The sequence below is a fragment of the Pelophylax lessonae genome (assembly GCF_965119305.1).
Source record: "Pelophylax lessonae genome assembly, chromosome: 3".
Classification (NCBI taxonomy): domain Eukaryota; kingdom Metazoa; phylum Chordata; class Amphibia; order Anura; family Ranidae; genus Pelophylax; species Pelophylax lessonae.
Genome location: NC_138770.1, coordinates 638,869,348 through 638,883,793, shown reverse-complemented (window position 1 = coordinate 638,883,793; position 14,446 = coordinate 638,869,348). Strand labels below are relative to the sequence as shown.

The 14,446-nt window shown below is 43.1% G+C and overlaps 1 protein-coding gene across 1 annotated transcript in view; it reads right to left on the bottom strand.

The window, feature by feature from the left end:
• CAMKMT (calmodulin-lysine N-methyltransferase) overlaps window positions 1-14,446 on the bottom strand; it is a 641,387-nt gene that overhangs the window by 157,538 nt on the left and 469,403 nt on the right. The window contains exon 7 of the mRNA XM_082249844.1: window positions 5,625-5,691. Coding sequence (XP_082105970.1) covers window positions 5,625-5,691 — 67 coding nt within the window. The remainder of the gene's footprint in view (window positions 1-5,624; window positions 5,692-14,446) is intronic.

Here is a 14,446-nt window from a genome sequence, read left to right as displayed (position 1 = left end):
ACTCCTACTTACAAATGGAGGGAGACAACAGGAAGTGAGGAGAAATCTAGCCCTAGGAAGGACAATTCCCTCCTACAAGAGTTATCATGGGAAAAAGGTGTCTCCACTGAAGCTTTATCACCAATCTTTGTTTCCACAACCACCCAAAATTTTCAAAATCCAGTTGTCATAGGGATAGAAATTGAGGTGGAATCTTTTGAACAGGGGTACAGACAGCAAAACAAATGGTGCAGGGGTGTTAAACCTTCCCTATGCTACCCAAAAAACCTAAAAATTATTCTTTTGGCTGGAGCTACACTTAAAAAATTTACCTGTCCCGACTTACAAACAAATTTAACTTAAGAACAAACCTACAGTCCCTATCTTGTTTGTAACTCGGGGACCGTCTGTATTGGTAATTTCATTAACACCAAAGCAGCTTAAACTGATTAACAACCCCCTCTGCTATTTAACTGACCAGATCAATATCCCAGGAGTTTATTTGACTTGATGCTATACTCTGATTAAAAAGTGTTCCTTTAACTTTATTTGAGCAGTGTATATATATATATATTTATATATATATAGTTCCAAGGGTAGTCACAGCACTCTATACTTGAAGTAAATGCCCAGGTGCTCACCTACAAAGAAATCCATGAAAATCTAAAACTGGTTTAGTGGCACTCATGGGTCTTGCAGAGAAGGAAGATCATAAACAGCAGTGTTTTTACTGTCAACGTTTCGATGAAGCTCAGTCCATCTTTCTCAAGATGGTCTTAAGAAAGATGGACTGAGCTTCTTTGAAATGTTGACAGTAAAAAAACTGCTGTTTTTGATTTTCTGGCTTTGCAAGACCAGTGAGTGCCTCTAAACCAGTTTTGGATGTATATACAGTTGTGCTCATAAGTTTACATACACTGGCAGAATTTATGATTTTTTGGCCATTTTTCAGAGAATATGAATGATAACACAAAAACGTTTCTTTCACTCATGGTTAGTATTTGGCTGAAGCCATTTATAATCAATCAACTGTGTTTACTCTTTTTAAATCATAATGACAACAGAAACAACCCAAATGACCCTGATCAAAAGTTTACATACCCCAGTTCCTAATACCGTTTATTGCCCCCTTTAACATCAATGACAGCTTGAAGTCTTTTGTGGTATTTGTGGTTGGGGCTCTTTATATTTTCAGATGGTAAAGCTGCCCATTCTTCCTGGCAAAAAGCCTCCAGTTATCGTAAATTCTTGGGCATTGAACTGCACGTTTGAGATCTCCCCATGGTGGCTCAATGATATTGAGGTCAGGAGACTGAAATGGCTACTCCAGAACCTTCACTTTATTCTGCTGTAGCCAATGACAGGTCAACTTGGCCTTGTGTTTAGAATCATCGTCATGTTGGAAATTCCACGTACATCCCATGCGCAACTTCCGGGCTGATGAATGCAAATTTTCCTCCAGTATTTTTTTGATAACATATTGCATTCATCTTGTCATCAATTTCGACCAAATTTCCTGTGCCTTTGTAGCTCACACATCCCCAAAACATCAGAGATTCACCTCTGTGTTTCACAGTAGGAATAGAACCTTTCATCGTAGGCCTTGTTGACTCCTCTCCAAATGTAGCGTATATGGTTGTGGCCAAAAAGCTAAATTTTGGTCTCATCACTCCAAATTACTTTGTGCCAGAAGGTTTGAGGCTTGTCTCTGTGCTGTTTGGCATATTGTAAGTGAGATACTTGAGGCGACCATGCAGCCCATCTTTCTTCAAGAGCCTCCTTATTGTGCATCTTCAAACAGCCACACCACCTGTTTTCAGAGAGTTCTGTATTTCACCTAAATTATTTGTGGGTTTTTCTTTGCATCCCAAACAATTTTCCTGGCAGTTGTGGCTGAAATTTTAGTTGGTCTACCTGACTGTGGTTTGGTTTCAACAGAACCCCTCATTTTCCACTTCTTGATTAGAGTTTGAACACTGCTAATTGGCATTCTCAATTCCTTGGATATCTTTTTAAATCCCTTTCCTGTTTTATACAGTTTAACTACCTTTTCCCGCAGATCCCTTGACAATTATTTTGCTTTCCCCATGACCCAGAATCCAGAAACGTCAGTGCAGCACTGGATGAAAGATGCATGGGTCTGTCAGGAGTCCAGAAACTCATTGACCTTTTATACACACACACTAATTACAAGCAAACAGATCACAGGTCAGGATGGCTACCTTTAATAGCCATTCAAACCCCTTTGTGTCAACTTGTGTGCAAGCTATCAGACCAAAATCACCAGGGTATGTAAACTTTTGATCAGGGTCATTTGGGTAGTTTGTTGTCATTATGATTTAAAAAGAATAAACACAGTCGATTGATAAATGGCTTCAGCTAAACACTAACCATGAGTGAAAGAAAATGTTTTGTGTTATTCATATTCTCGAAAAAAAATGGTCATAAAATCATAAATTCTGCCAGGGTATGTAAACTTATGAGCACAACTGTATATATACATATATATATATATATGTATATATATATATATATATATATATATATATATATTCGCTGCTTACCACTTTTCAGTGCTGGAGTTATCCTGCTTAGGCAGACCATAGGTGATGCAGATCTCTTTCCTGCAGCCAAGGCTTGCAGGAAAGCATATCATTCAATTCCCCCATCAACAGTAAATGCTAATGTGGGAATACATCACGTGGAGCCACGGTGTTCTCCCAGCGTGGGGGGAGAGGGGGGGGTAGGGAGTCGTCATTGCCGTAAGAATGCAATGATTACTGCTAGTGGCTATAGTCACTGGCAATAATCACATGTGAAACTTCAGCATGTTTGTTGTACCGAAGTGGACCAGTGGATCGACTTGAGTACAATTACCCTGCCCATAGATAGTTTAAATCTCAGACGGTCCCTGCAGTTGTGTTTGTCATAACTAACCCTGTCTGTATTGTGCTGCCAGATCCCATTATCAGTTGTACACTAGACTTGACCACTGATAGTCCTAACAAAAAGAGTTAAAGATTTAGAAGCTGGCCTCCTGCATGTATATTATTGAGAGGAGGCTCAGTTTGTCCTTGGGACAGGGTCACTCTGAAATTGTTTAGAACTGCTTTTTTTTGGGTATGTTGTGTGAATAGGAATCTATAACAAACATATACTGGGGCTTTTTCAAATTTGACTGCAAAAGTGAAAATACATTATATAGATATATAAAATACCCTTGGCTATATTAGGACTCTTTATGACAGCTTAAAATTATTTTTTTCTGCTGAAAAATACCTACATTAAAGTGCACTTGAGCCAAAACTATGGACATTAATGTGTTAAGTACTGTGAAGTAATTAATCCTCAAATAATGCAAAAAAGACATTAAAGTTAAGTTTCTAACACATGTGCATTTCAAGGATGAAACAGTGACAAGTTTTTAAAATAAGGAGATCTGCTCTGTTGTTACTTTGAAGATTGATTTCTCCACAATACCTATAGCTACAGAGGCCCAGTTAAGTGCTTGTTTTAACATGCTTTTAGGCTTCATGCACACTGTACTCCAAAGAATGCTTGGGAGAAAAGTATAAATATCTGCATTTTTGCATGCGTTTTTGAATGAGTGTTTATGCGCATTCACACATTTGCAATTAATTCATTCTGTTGTCCAGAATATTAATTTATTACAGCCATTGGAATCTACACTGCTCAGAACAATTAAAGCGGTAGTATCCTGCTTTTTGGCACTTTAACCTACAGGTAAGCCTATAATAAGGCTTACCTGCAGGTACAAATAATATCTCCTAAACCGGCACGGTATTTACAGTGCATGCAGCCGCTCGCGCGAGCGGCGCATGCGCTCTGAAGGGGGGACCTTCAATTAACTTGCCGGGAGCTTGCCGGAAAAATCACTCCCGCGCGCATGCGCGGGAGTGACGTCATCGCGGCTCCGGCCAATCATCGCGCCTGAGCCGTCTCTTCTGGCCAATCACCGCGCCGGAGCCGCCGAACCCGGAAGAGACGGCGAGGGATCATGGCAGCGCCCGCAGCGATGTCCGGGGGTCCGTGTCGGGGCTTCGTTCTAAGGTAAGTTACACATAATGGGCTAGTATGCGATGCATACTAGCTCATTATGCCTTTGTCTTGCAGGTTTTTTTTTTTTTTTTTTTATGTTTTAGGGTTTACAACCGCTTTAAATGAACACTTTGAAAACACATCATATCTCAATGGGGTTGGCTCTCATGCTGGATACCTATACTGATATGGACTGGGTAATGTGTTAGGAACGAAAGGATGCCACATCGTTTAATGGAAATGAAAATTATCAACCAAAAGAGGGTTGAATTCAAAGACACCGCAAAAAACAGAGTGAGAAAATGATGCAGCAGGCTAGTCCATTTTGCTGAAATTGAATTGCAGCAACTTAAAAGGGTACTGAGTATTTTTTATGGCCCCCACATGCTTGTATGCATGCCTGACAACAGGATGGTGTCCTGTGGTATTTCCTCCCAGATCTGGACCAGGGCATCCTGAGCTCACTCCTGAACAGACTAAGGTGCAATCTGGCAGCGTCGGATGGACCGAAACATAATGTCCCAGAGGGGTTCTATTGGATTTAGGTCAGGCGAGTGTGGGGGCCATTCAGTGGTATTAATTCATCCTCCAGGAACTGGCTGAATACTCTCACCACTTGAGGCCGGGCATTGTCGTGCACCAGAAGGAACCTAGGACCCACTGCACCAGCGTAGGGTCCGACAATGGGTCCAAGGATTTCATCTCGATGCCTAATGGCAGTCAGGTTGCCATTGTCTAGCCTGTAAAGGTCTCTGTGTCCCTCCATGAATATACTTCCCCAGACCATCATTGACCCACCACCATATCAGTCATGCTGAATGATATTACAGGCAGCATAACACTCTCCATGGCTTCTCCAAACCCTTTCACGTCTGTCACATGTGCTCAGGGTGAACCTGCTCTCATCTGTGAAAAGCACAGGGCGCCAGTGGCGGACTTGCCAATTCTGGTGTTCAATGGCAAATGCCAATCTAGCTCCACGGTGCCAGGCAGTGAGCACAGGGCCCACTAGAGTACGTCGGGCCCTCAGGCCATCCTCATGAAGTCGGTTTCTGATTGTTTGGTCAGAGACATTTACACCAGCGGCATGCTGGAGGTCATTTTGTAGGGCTCTGGCAGTGCTCATTCTGTTCCTACAAATATCAAAGGTTCCTGCGAGCTACTACAACCAATACTACTTTAATCAAGCCAGCTGCAAACGCTGATCACCATCTCATTCTGAAGTGTATAGTGCCATACTAAAAACAAACCTTAGTGCTGTACTAAATAATATCTTATAAAACAATCAAAGATATATATAAAAAACAACTAGCGGGATAGAGACTCCACCAGTCTATCCACAGGGTGAAATAATATTAATATAATGTGAAAATAAAAAGTCCAAACTTGTAAAGGGAAAATAAAACACTCTGATTCTATAAGTAATGTTAACAAAATATAATTATTGAACACAAATATAAAAAAAAATGTTACTTGTATAGATTATGCAATGGCCTCCCAAAGCCAATGGACAACATTAACAGCAACTAAAAAGTCATTTAGACATACTGAAAATAGGATCTGGTGCATCTATACATACAACTCACCTAGTAGACACCGAATGGCTTTTAAAAGTCTCAGCATTTTGTCTTCTTGAGATGATGTGGGACACATCTGTACAGACTTTGTTAAGGAGAACATTTTGTGACTTTCTTCATCTAAGAACTACCAATTCACTCAGGATTTATAGCTGGTGCCCAGTTGGCCTCCGAATCGAAAGATTATATAATTGCTACCAACCATTCATTCAATGTGAGTAATGTGCGAATAAAAATAGTAGCGAGGTATAAATAGGGAAAGAACTGTTTTTTTATTACCAAATATCATTTTCAAAAATGAAATCAATGTTGCTGCATGGAGTTAGCCTTTTCAACAAAATGCCACCTGCAATTTTTAGCTCATACACGGAGACTGATGCAATAGGGGTTTTTATTTCTCGCATGTAGGCCATAAAGTAGAGAACCACTCAAAATGCTTTCTTTGTAACCAAACAATCTGTAACGGAAGAACAAATACTAAATGCAGTACAACATGTTCTTCACAAGAAAAAGGAGAAATAATGTCTATCATTTTTTTAATGAATCCCTACTCATCTACTTCGGTGATCCCCAACTTAGTCGCTCATGAACCAATTGCATTTCTTAGCTGCTTTTTAATGCTTATGGTTGCCTCTCAGCAGGTGTACAATACTTATTTGTTTTAACATAATTTACATTAGATAGTTCTCAAATGTAAAGACCTAAGGCCCCTTTCACATGGGGTGGATCAATTTTGACGGACTCCGCTTGCTCAGCGGGGATCGCTCCATTGATCTACGCTGAGCAGGCGGATGACAGGTCCGTCTCCACTCACTATGCAGTCCTGCTCTCCTCTATGGGGAGATCAGATGAAAATAGACAGCCTGTCCGTTTTCATCTGATCCGACCCGCTGGACGGATGGTAAACGTATTGCCATACACCTGCTTTCAGCGGATCTTGTCAGATCAAATGCTAGGTGTGTGCCAGCAGACACATGTCCGCTGACATCTGGCTTCCCATAGAGGTCAATGGTGGCCAGATCGGGTCCGCCTGAAAAAGGGACAGGCGGACCCGAACGGTCCGATCGTGTGAAAGGGGCCTTAAAGAAACCTTATTTATATAATTTAATTGTAATGTTTTAGGTCATGCACTCATGGACATGTTAGTAGGGTGCTTTGCGAGCATTCAGAAATCTCTCTGCTAGTTAAGGGACCATAGCTTCCTAATGTCCCTTATGTGGAGGAATTGAATCTGTCTTTCCTCTCTAGTTGTCTCTTAACTAAAGTCTGATGTATAGATACACACTTTAAAAAAATGCAAACTTTTTATCCAGCCTTTAAATAATTGCATTCATTATTGTCAGGTTCCAAATCTGGACCTGGGACCTTTGCAATGTCTGGCTGTGGCTCCTATCGCTGTGCTACCTGATATGCTGGACAGCTCACTAACTGATTCCTTAAGCAAATCTACTTTGTAACTTGTTTTTTAGTGAACCATGAACTTTTTGCTCCTCTCATGAACTTCCTTTTAGGCCATGTCTTTGCACTTCCTGTTTGCCAGATTATTGTGCTCTCTCCAGCTGATATTTTGCTCTTTTGCATACCTGCTACTGGCCTTATCTTTGCTAACACTTGTTTTTGACCCTTGGCTTGTTCATCGACTACGCTTCTCCCTAATCCCATCCAGTAACTATTTGCCAATGACGTTTTGGCTTGTTCATCAACTATGTTTCGTCCTCATTCCATACAGCTACTACACGTTACTGACCTTTTGGCTTGTTTATTGGCTACGCTTCTTCCTGATCTCATCCAACTACTACTTGTTCCTGAACTTTTGGCTTGTTCATGGACTATGCGTCTGCTTGTTCCCAATCTACTTCACCTGTTACCTGACCTCTGCTTGCTCTCTTCTTGCTGGGGCAATCCAGAGGGCTGAAACCCAGCATTAGCATGCAGCCAAACTCACCTCCATTATCAAGAGCTCTGCTAATGCTTAAACCCCACACCTTGGGCGAGCCTGCTCTATCCGCTTAGGGGATCAGTTTGTGTATTTATCCAGCTGACTACTGCGTGAATCTCTCTACTACAACAGCCACCGAGCCTGATCCCAGACCATGAAAGAACAATCTGGCCACAAGCATAGTAGCAACTACTGTGGGTGCTTTTAGGCAGCAAATTGCTGAGCTGCAAGAATTTGGTGTTACCTGCCAGGAAAAGTTTTCTGAGCTGCAAATTGCACTGAAAGAGCTACAAGAAGACATCCTTGATCTGATCATAGACAACTGTTGGATTTATGTTCTGGAGATACTACTGCTGTGGATGCTAATGCACGTATGCCTCTACCACTCCAGTTCAGTGGAGACTGTCGCCATTAAAAGGTTTCCCTACCCAACATCATGTACACTATATTGTCAAAGGACGAGAAGGTCTGGCTCGCAGTCTTTGCGCTAACTCCTCCCAAAGGTGTTCTATCAGGTTGAGGTCAAGAATTTGTGCAAGCCGGTCAAGTTCTTGACCCCAAACTCGCTCATCCATGGACCTGACTTGTGTACTGGTCCAAATCATTTGGTGGAGGAAGATTATGGTGTGGGGTTGTGTCAGGGCGTGCCCACACAAGTGCCCCCATGCCGATATCCAATATGGCCGCACTAATACATGCCTACGCATTAGTGAATGGCACGCAATGGCGAATCTTCATGCGTGACGGTGCACCGCTGCACGCACAGCATGCTATTTGCCAGTATTCACTGGCCTATATAAGGACACCAGTTGTTCTCAAAAAATGTTGGATAGCCTTGTATCTTGTGCTCCTGTGCCTTGTGCTTCTGCTTGATTACTCATTACTGACTCGGCTTGCCCCTGACCTGCTCTGTCTTCTCTCCTGGCTTTGAGCCTGGCTTGCTCTACGGACCTGCTTCTGCCTTATTCCTGATTGACATCCTGTGTTTTACCCTGGCTTGATCTCGACCACGCTTCTGCCTCTGCTCCTGACTGACTTCCTGTGTTTCACCCATGGCCTGGCTTCTGACCTTGATTCATGCCTCACCCATCTTTCAAGATCCGCCAGCACCTCCAGAGAGTCATCTGCTGTAATAACTTCTCTGCTCTTGGGTGTCCTCACATCGAATCATTGGGCAGGGGGCCCTCTCGTCACCTCAGCCTCCAGTCCGGTACGTGACAGTATAATCCAGCCCATAATGTCTGAGGCACAAAGAGGTGCTTCCCCGTTAGAGACTCTGTGCCAGCAAGCTGCTGCCCTTACCCAATCAGTGAAGAATTTATAAGAGGGTTACTTTCAGTTGGAAGGTCGCCTACAGAACCTTGCTGTGTCATCTGTCCCCCTATTGACCAGAATCTGTCTGCTGCATCCTCCACTTCTTCTGTTCCTGCTCAAGAACATTCTGCCTCCGCTTCCACTGTAGTGATGCCACCTCCAGAGCCTAGGGTACCCCGAACGCTTCTCAGGGGACCGATGAAAGTTCAGGGCCTTCCAGAATACCTGTCTTCTATATTTTCACTCCAGCCAAGGACTTTTTCTCTGGAAACCGTGAAAGTGGGGTTTATCATCTCACTACTCTCAGATGAACCTCAGTCCTGGGTCCACCACCTGCTGGAGCAGAAGAGTCCTGTGTGATACTCTGTCTCCACTGTTCCTGATGACTGCCATTTCTCAATTACATTCCGAACAGAGGATATTGACATCTGAATACACTGTTATCTTCTTATAGCCTTCTCCAGCTTTGTGAGCGTCAACTATTTTCAGTTTTCTAGACAACTGCTTAGAAGATCCCATGGTGCTGATTGTTGGGGCAAGGTCAGATGAGTCTGGGCATTTAAAACCTTTGAGATTGACATCACCTGGTCTTCCCAGACGATGATTGAGAACAATCCATGACACTGGCAGGTCTCAGCCTTGCAAAGGGGGCAGTGAATGCTATAAATTTTGCAGGGTGCCCAAACTTTTGCAGACACCATTTTTTTGTTTTCTGTTATTTTGAAAGTGTAAATGATGGAAATAAAATCAAACTTTTGTTGACATATAAGAATGTCTAATCTGTAATTTGATGCCTTTTGGAGATTTTTCCATCTTTCCTTGGCTTCTTTATGCACATTAATACAAATTTTTACCTGGGGTGCCCAAACATTCGATCCCCACTGTCTGCCTCTATTGTGGAGGTGCTTGACACTTCCTACGCAACTGCCCCATGAGACCCAGTAAGTTTCTCCCTTCATGTCCTGTCTACTTCCAAGTCTTTGGATCTTCTTCAGCTCACCTTGTTTAACCCATCTTGTTGCAGGTGGCGGAAGGGGAGATCAAACTCCAAGCAATCGTTGACTCCGGGGCATGCAGTTGCTTCCTGACCATTACCTTGGCAAGGAAACTGCAAATTCCACTTAAAAACAAGAAACAGAGACTTGAAGTCCATCTGGCTGATGGGACCATTCCAAGATAAGGACCTGTGACACAAGAAACTATCTCTAGCTTAACCCTGATAAACTCTGGTCACTAAGAATTTCTCTGTTTTGACAAACTTTGTTCTCCCATGTTTCCCATCATTCTCGGGATTTAGTGACTTCAGGCACATAACCCCCAGATCGATTGGCCTTGGGAAAGATCTCCTTTCCATCTGAATACTGTTTGCAGCACTGTTTTGCTCCAGAATCCAGTAACCCTCCAGGTTGTCTGATAGTCTAGCCTGTAACCAGTACCAGCCAAGTAGTGCCACCAGCCCACCATTGGATGTACTTCTTCGACAAGAAGCAGTCTCTATTCAAAATTTAAATTTAGGCCTTACAACTTCACATCGATGAAAGTCTTGAGAAAGGATTCATTTGTCCATCTTCTTCTCCAGCTGGTATTTTTTTTGTCGAGAAAAAAGACCATTCACTTAGACCTTGTGTAGATTAGCTCAACAAAATCATGATCAATAATCGTTACCTGTTCCCTCTCTTTCCTCAACTTTTCCAAAGATTTCGATCTACTCGAGTCTTTACAAAACTTGATCTACGTGGCGCCTATAACTTAGTTCGCATCTGCGAGGGAGACAAACGGAAGACACCATTTCTGACCTGCTTCAGGCACTTTGAATTCCTTGTCATGCCATTCGGGCTATGCAACGCACCATCCATTGTTCAACATTTCATGAACAACGTTTTCAGAGAGTTTTTGGATCACTTTGTGATAGTATAACTAGATACTATTCTCATTTTGTCTGCAACCCTGGATCTTCACAGGATTCATGTAAAGAAACTCTTGTCCACACTAAGACAACACCGACTATATGCTGAGGCAAAAAAATGTGAATTCGAGAAACTATCAATCCAATTCTTGGGGCTAATCATATCCACAGATGGAATTTCTATGGATCCACAAAAGGTGGCTGCCATCATTAATTGACCTGCTCCCACTGATAAGAAAGGCATGCAGAGGTTTGTGGGCTTTGCCAACTTTTTTAGAAGATTTGTCAAAAATGTTTCCTCCATAATCTCTCCCATAACCCAGTTGACCCGTCAGTATGTCTAGTTTCAATGGTCCCAGGAAGCTCAGCTGGCATTTGATAAATTAAAGACTTGTTTTACATCTGCTCCAGTATTACAACATCCAGATCCGGCTTTGCCCTTCGTCCTCGAGGTGGATGCCTCAGAAGTCGCCACAGGAGCCGTTCTATTACAACGTCAGGGACCAAAGCTCTGCTTCACCCAGTAGCTTTTCTCTAGGAAAATGAGTCAGCCAGAGAAGAACTATGATGTGGGTGAGTGAGCACCGCTGGCCATTAAATAAGCCCTGGAAGAGTGGTGATACCTGCTAGAAGGTGCTGCTCATCCCATCATGATATTTACAGATCACAAGAATTTAGAATATCTCAGAACTGCTAAACGATTAAGACCACAACAAGAAACTTCTGAAATGGCTGCTCCTAGTACTATTCTGTCCCCACAAAACTTTTTACTAATCCAATCTGATCTAGGTACATTGATCAAGCAAGCTTCTGCTCTGTGCCCTGAATCTAAAACCATTGCATTGAGGAAACACAAGGGACTCTTATAGTATAATGACAACATTTTCATCCCTCAAGAAGTGAAACTTCAAGTTCTTAAGGCCTGTCATGATTATCTACTCACAGGTCACTTTGGAGTCCAAAAGACGTGTGAACTCATTCAAAGATCCTGCTGGTGGCCCAATCTAAGACAAGATTGTAAAAACGATGTAAATTCTTGCGTGACTGTCTATGCAGTAAAGGCGGTAATACCAAAACCTGGGGCCTGCTGAATCCCCTCCCCGTTCCAGAACAACCCTGGAAAATGCTTTCAATGGATTTAATTGTGGACTTACCCCCCTCAGATTAATTCATCACCATCCTGGTGGTAGTTGACAGATTGTCCAAGATGGCCCACTTTTTACCCATCATAAGCACTCCCTGTCACAGATATGGCACATCTATTTATCAAAGAAATTATGCAGTTGCATAGATTACCCAGCAGCATTTTCTCCGACAGAGGGGTACAATTTACTTCTAGATTCTGGAAATATCTGTGCAAAGTCCTGAAAACTGAAGTTTGTCTGTCCTCTAAATACCACCCACAAAGTAGTGGACAGACAGAAAAAAACAATCAGACTTTGGAGCAGTACCTTAGATGTTTCTCTACATTCACCCAAGCCAATTTGGTGTCCCTTCTCCCATGTGCCGATTTTGCTTATAATAAAATTCAGTCCATGCATCTACTAACAAATCAGCATTCTGGGCAAACTACGGTTTCCACCCCTCATTTTTGCCAGATGTCATCCCAGAAGCTTCAGTATCTGCAGTCCAGGATAGGCTGACCTTCATCCAAGCCAACTATCAGGCACTTCAGGAAGCTATGCAGAAGGCTCAGGGGGATTACAAAAGACATTTTGACAAAAGGAGGAGAGGTAATCCTGTGCTAAAGGTTGGAAACAAGGTTTGACTTTCCACAGCAAACCTCAAACTCACTTGTGCCTCCTGGAAAGTGGGCCCAAAGTTTATTGGACCTTTTGAAATTAGGAGGGAAGATAACCCTGTAGCATTTGAACTAATCCTGCCAAGCTCTTAAAAAATTATTTCAGTTTTCCACGTCTTCTTACTCAAACCAGCAGCGCCTAGTTAATTTCCTGAAAGAGAAGAGCCACCTCCGCCACCAGTTACAGTAGGGGAAGACACAGAGTATGAAGTAGAAGCCATTGTGGATGGTCGAAAGAGGGGGGAGACAAGTGCAATACCTCATTTAATGGAAAGGATATCCACCAGAGAACTCATGGGAACCAGAAAATAACGTGCATGCTCTTAAACTTCTTCAGAAATTCTTCAGACGATTCCCAGGAAAACGGGCACGTCTGGGCATCCAGAGGCTGCCCCTTGGAGGGGAAGAATATCCGACAAGACTTGGAAAATATGCCATGATCCAATTTAGCAATGGTAATTCGCGCCTGCGCATTAGCGAACGGCACGCAATTGCGAATCTTCATCGCACCAGCGCAGGCAAAGCGTGCTAATTGCCATTATTCACTGGCCTATATAAGGACACCAGTTGCTCTCACAAATTGCTGGATTATCATCAGACTTGTATCTTGCATTTCTGTGCTATGTGCTTCTGCTCGATTACTCATTACCGACCTGGCTTGCCCCTGACCTGCTCTGGCTTCTCTCCTGGCTCTGGACATGGCTTGAACATGGACCTGATGTATGCTTCTGCCACTGCTACTGACTGACTTCTTGTGTTTGAACCCTGGCCTGGCTTCTGAGCTTGCTTCCTGCCTCACCCATCTGTCGAGGTCCACCAGCACCTCCAGAGAATCATCTGCTGTGATCACTTCTCTGCTCTTAGGTTTCCTCACATCTCGTTTCTTTAGGCAGCTTCACCTTCAGGCAATCCGTATATTTTTGGGCTTTGCACCCTCTGTCACCACCTTCAGAAGTACTCTGCACTCAGCCGCAAGGGGAGCCCTCTTGTCACCTTAGCCTCCAGTCCGGTAAGTGACAGGTTGTTTTTCAGGGGTTGGGCCTGGTTCCTTAATTCCAGTTAGGTGAACTCTTAAGGCGTCAGCATACCAAGACATTTTGGACAATTTCATGCTCCCAACTTTGTGGGAACAGTTTGGGGATGGCCCCTTCCTGTACCAACATGACTGTTCACCAATGCACAAGGAAGGTCCATAAAGACATGGATGAGCGAGTTTGGGGTGGAGGAACTTGACTGGCCTGCACACAGTCCTATCCTCAACCCTTAAGAACACCTTTGGGATGAATAAGAGCAGAGACTGCAAGCCTGGCTTCTCATCCACATCAGTGCCTGACCTCACAAATGCACTTCTGGAAGAATGGTCAAACATTTCAATGGACACACTCCTAAACTTTGTGGACATCCTTCCTAGAAGAGTTGACACTGTTATAACTGCAAATGGTGGGCCATCTCAATATTGAACCCTACGGAGTGTCCCAATACATTTGACAATATAGTGTATACTTTCAGATGCAACCAGTTACATTCACTTCTGAGAGGAAAAAAGGTGCTGTTTATTATCGACCTGCTGACTGAGGAAGCCTTCGCCTGGGCCTCCCCTTATGTTCAGCAAGACAATGCTATCCTGGATCATTTTGATTCTTTTGTGACTTTTATGGATCATGTTTTAGGTGACCCTAACCATTCTGGTACTGCTGAAGCAAAACTGCAAAGTTTATGGCAGGGTAGACTTTCTGTTGTGGCACACACAGCTGAATTTCATTGTTGGATTTCAGATACCAGTAGGAATCTATCAGGGCAACAAAAGCCAGCTTCCTAAAGGACTCTTTGAACAAGTAGAAGACAAACTCGCCAGAGTAGAGACTCCTGAT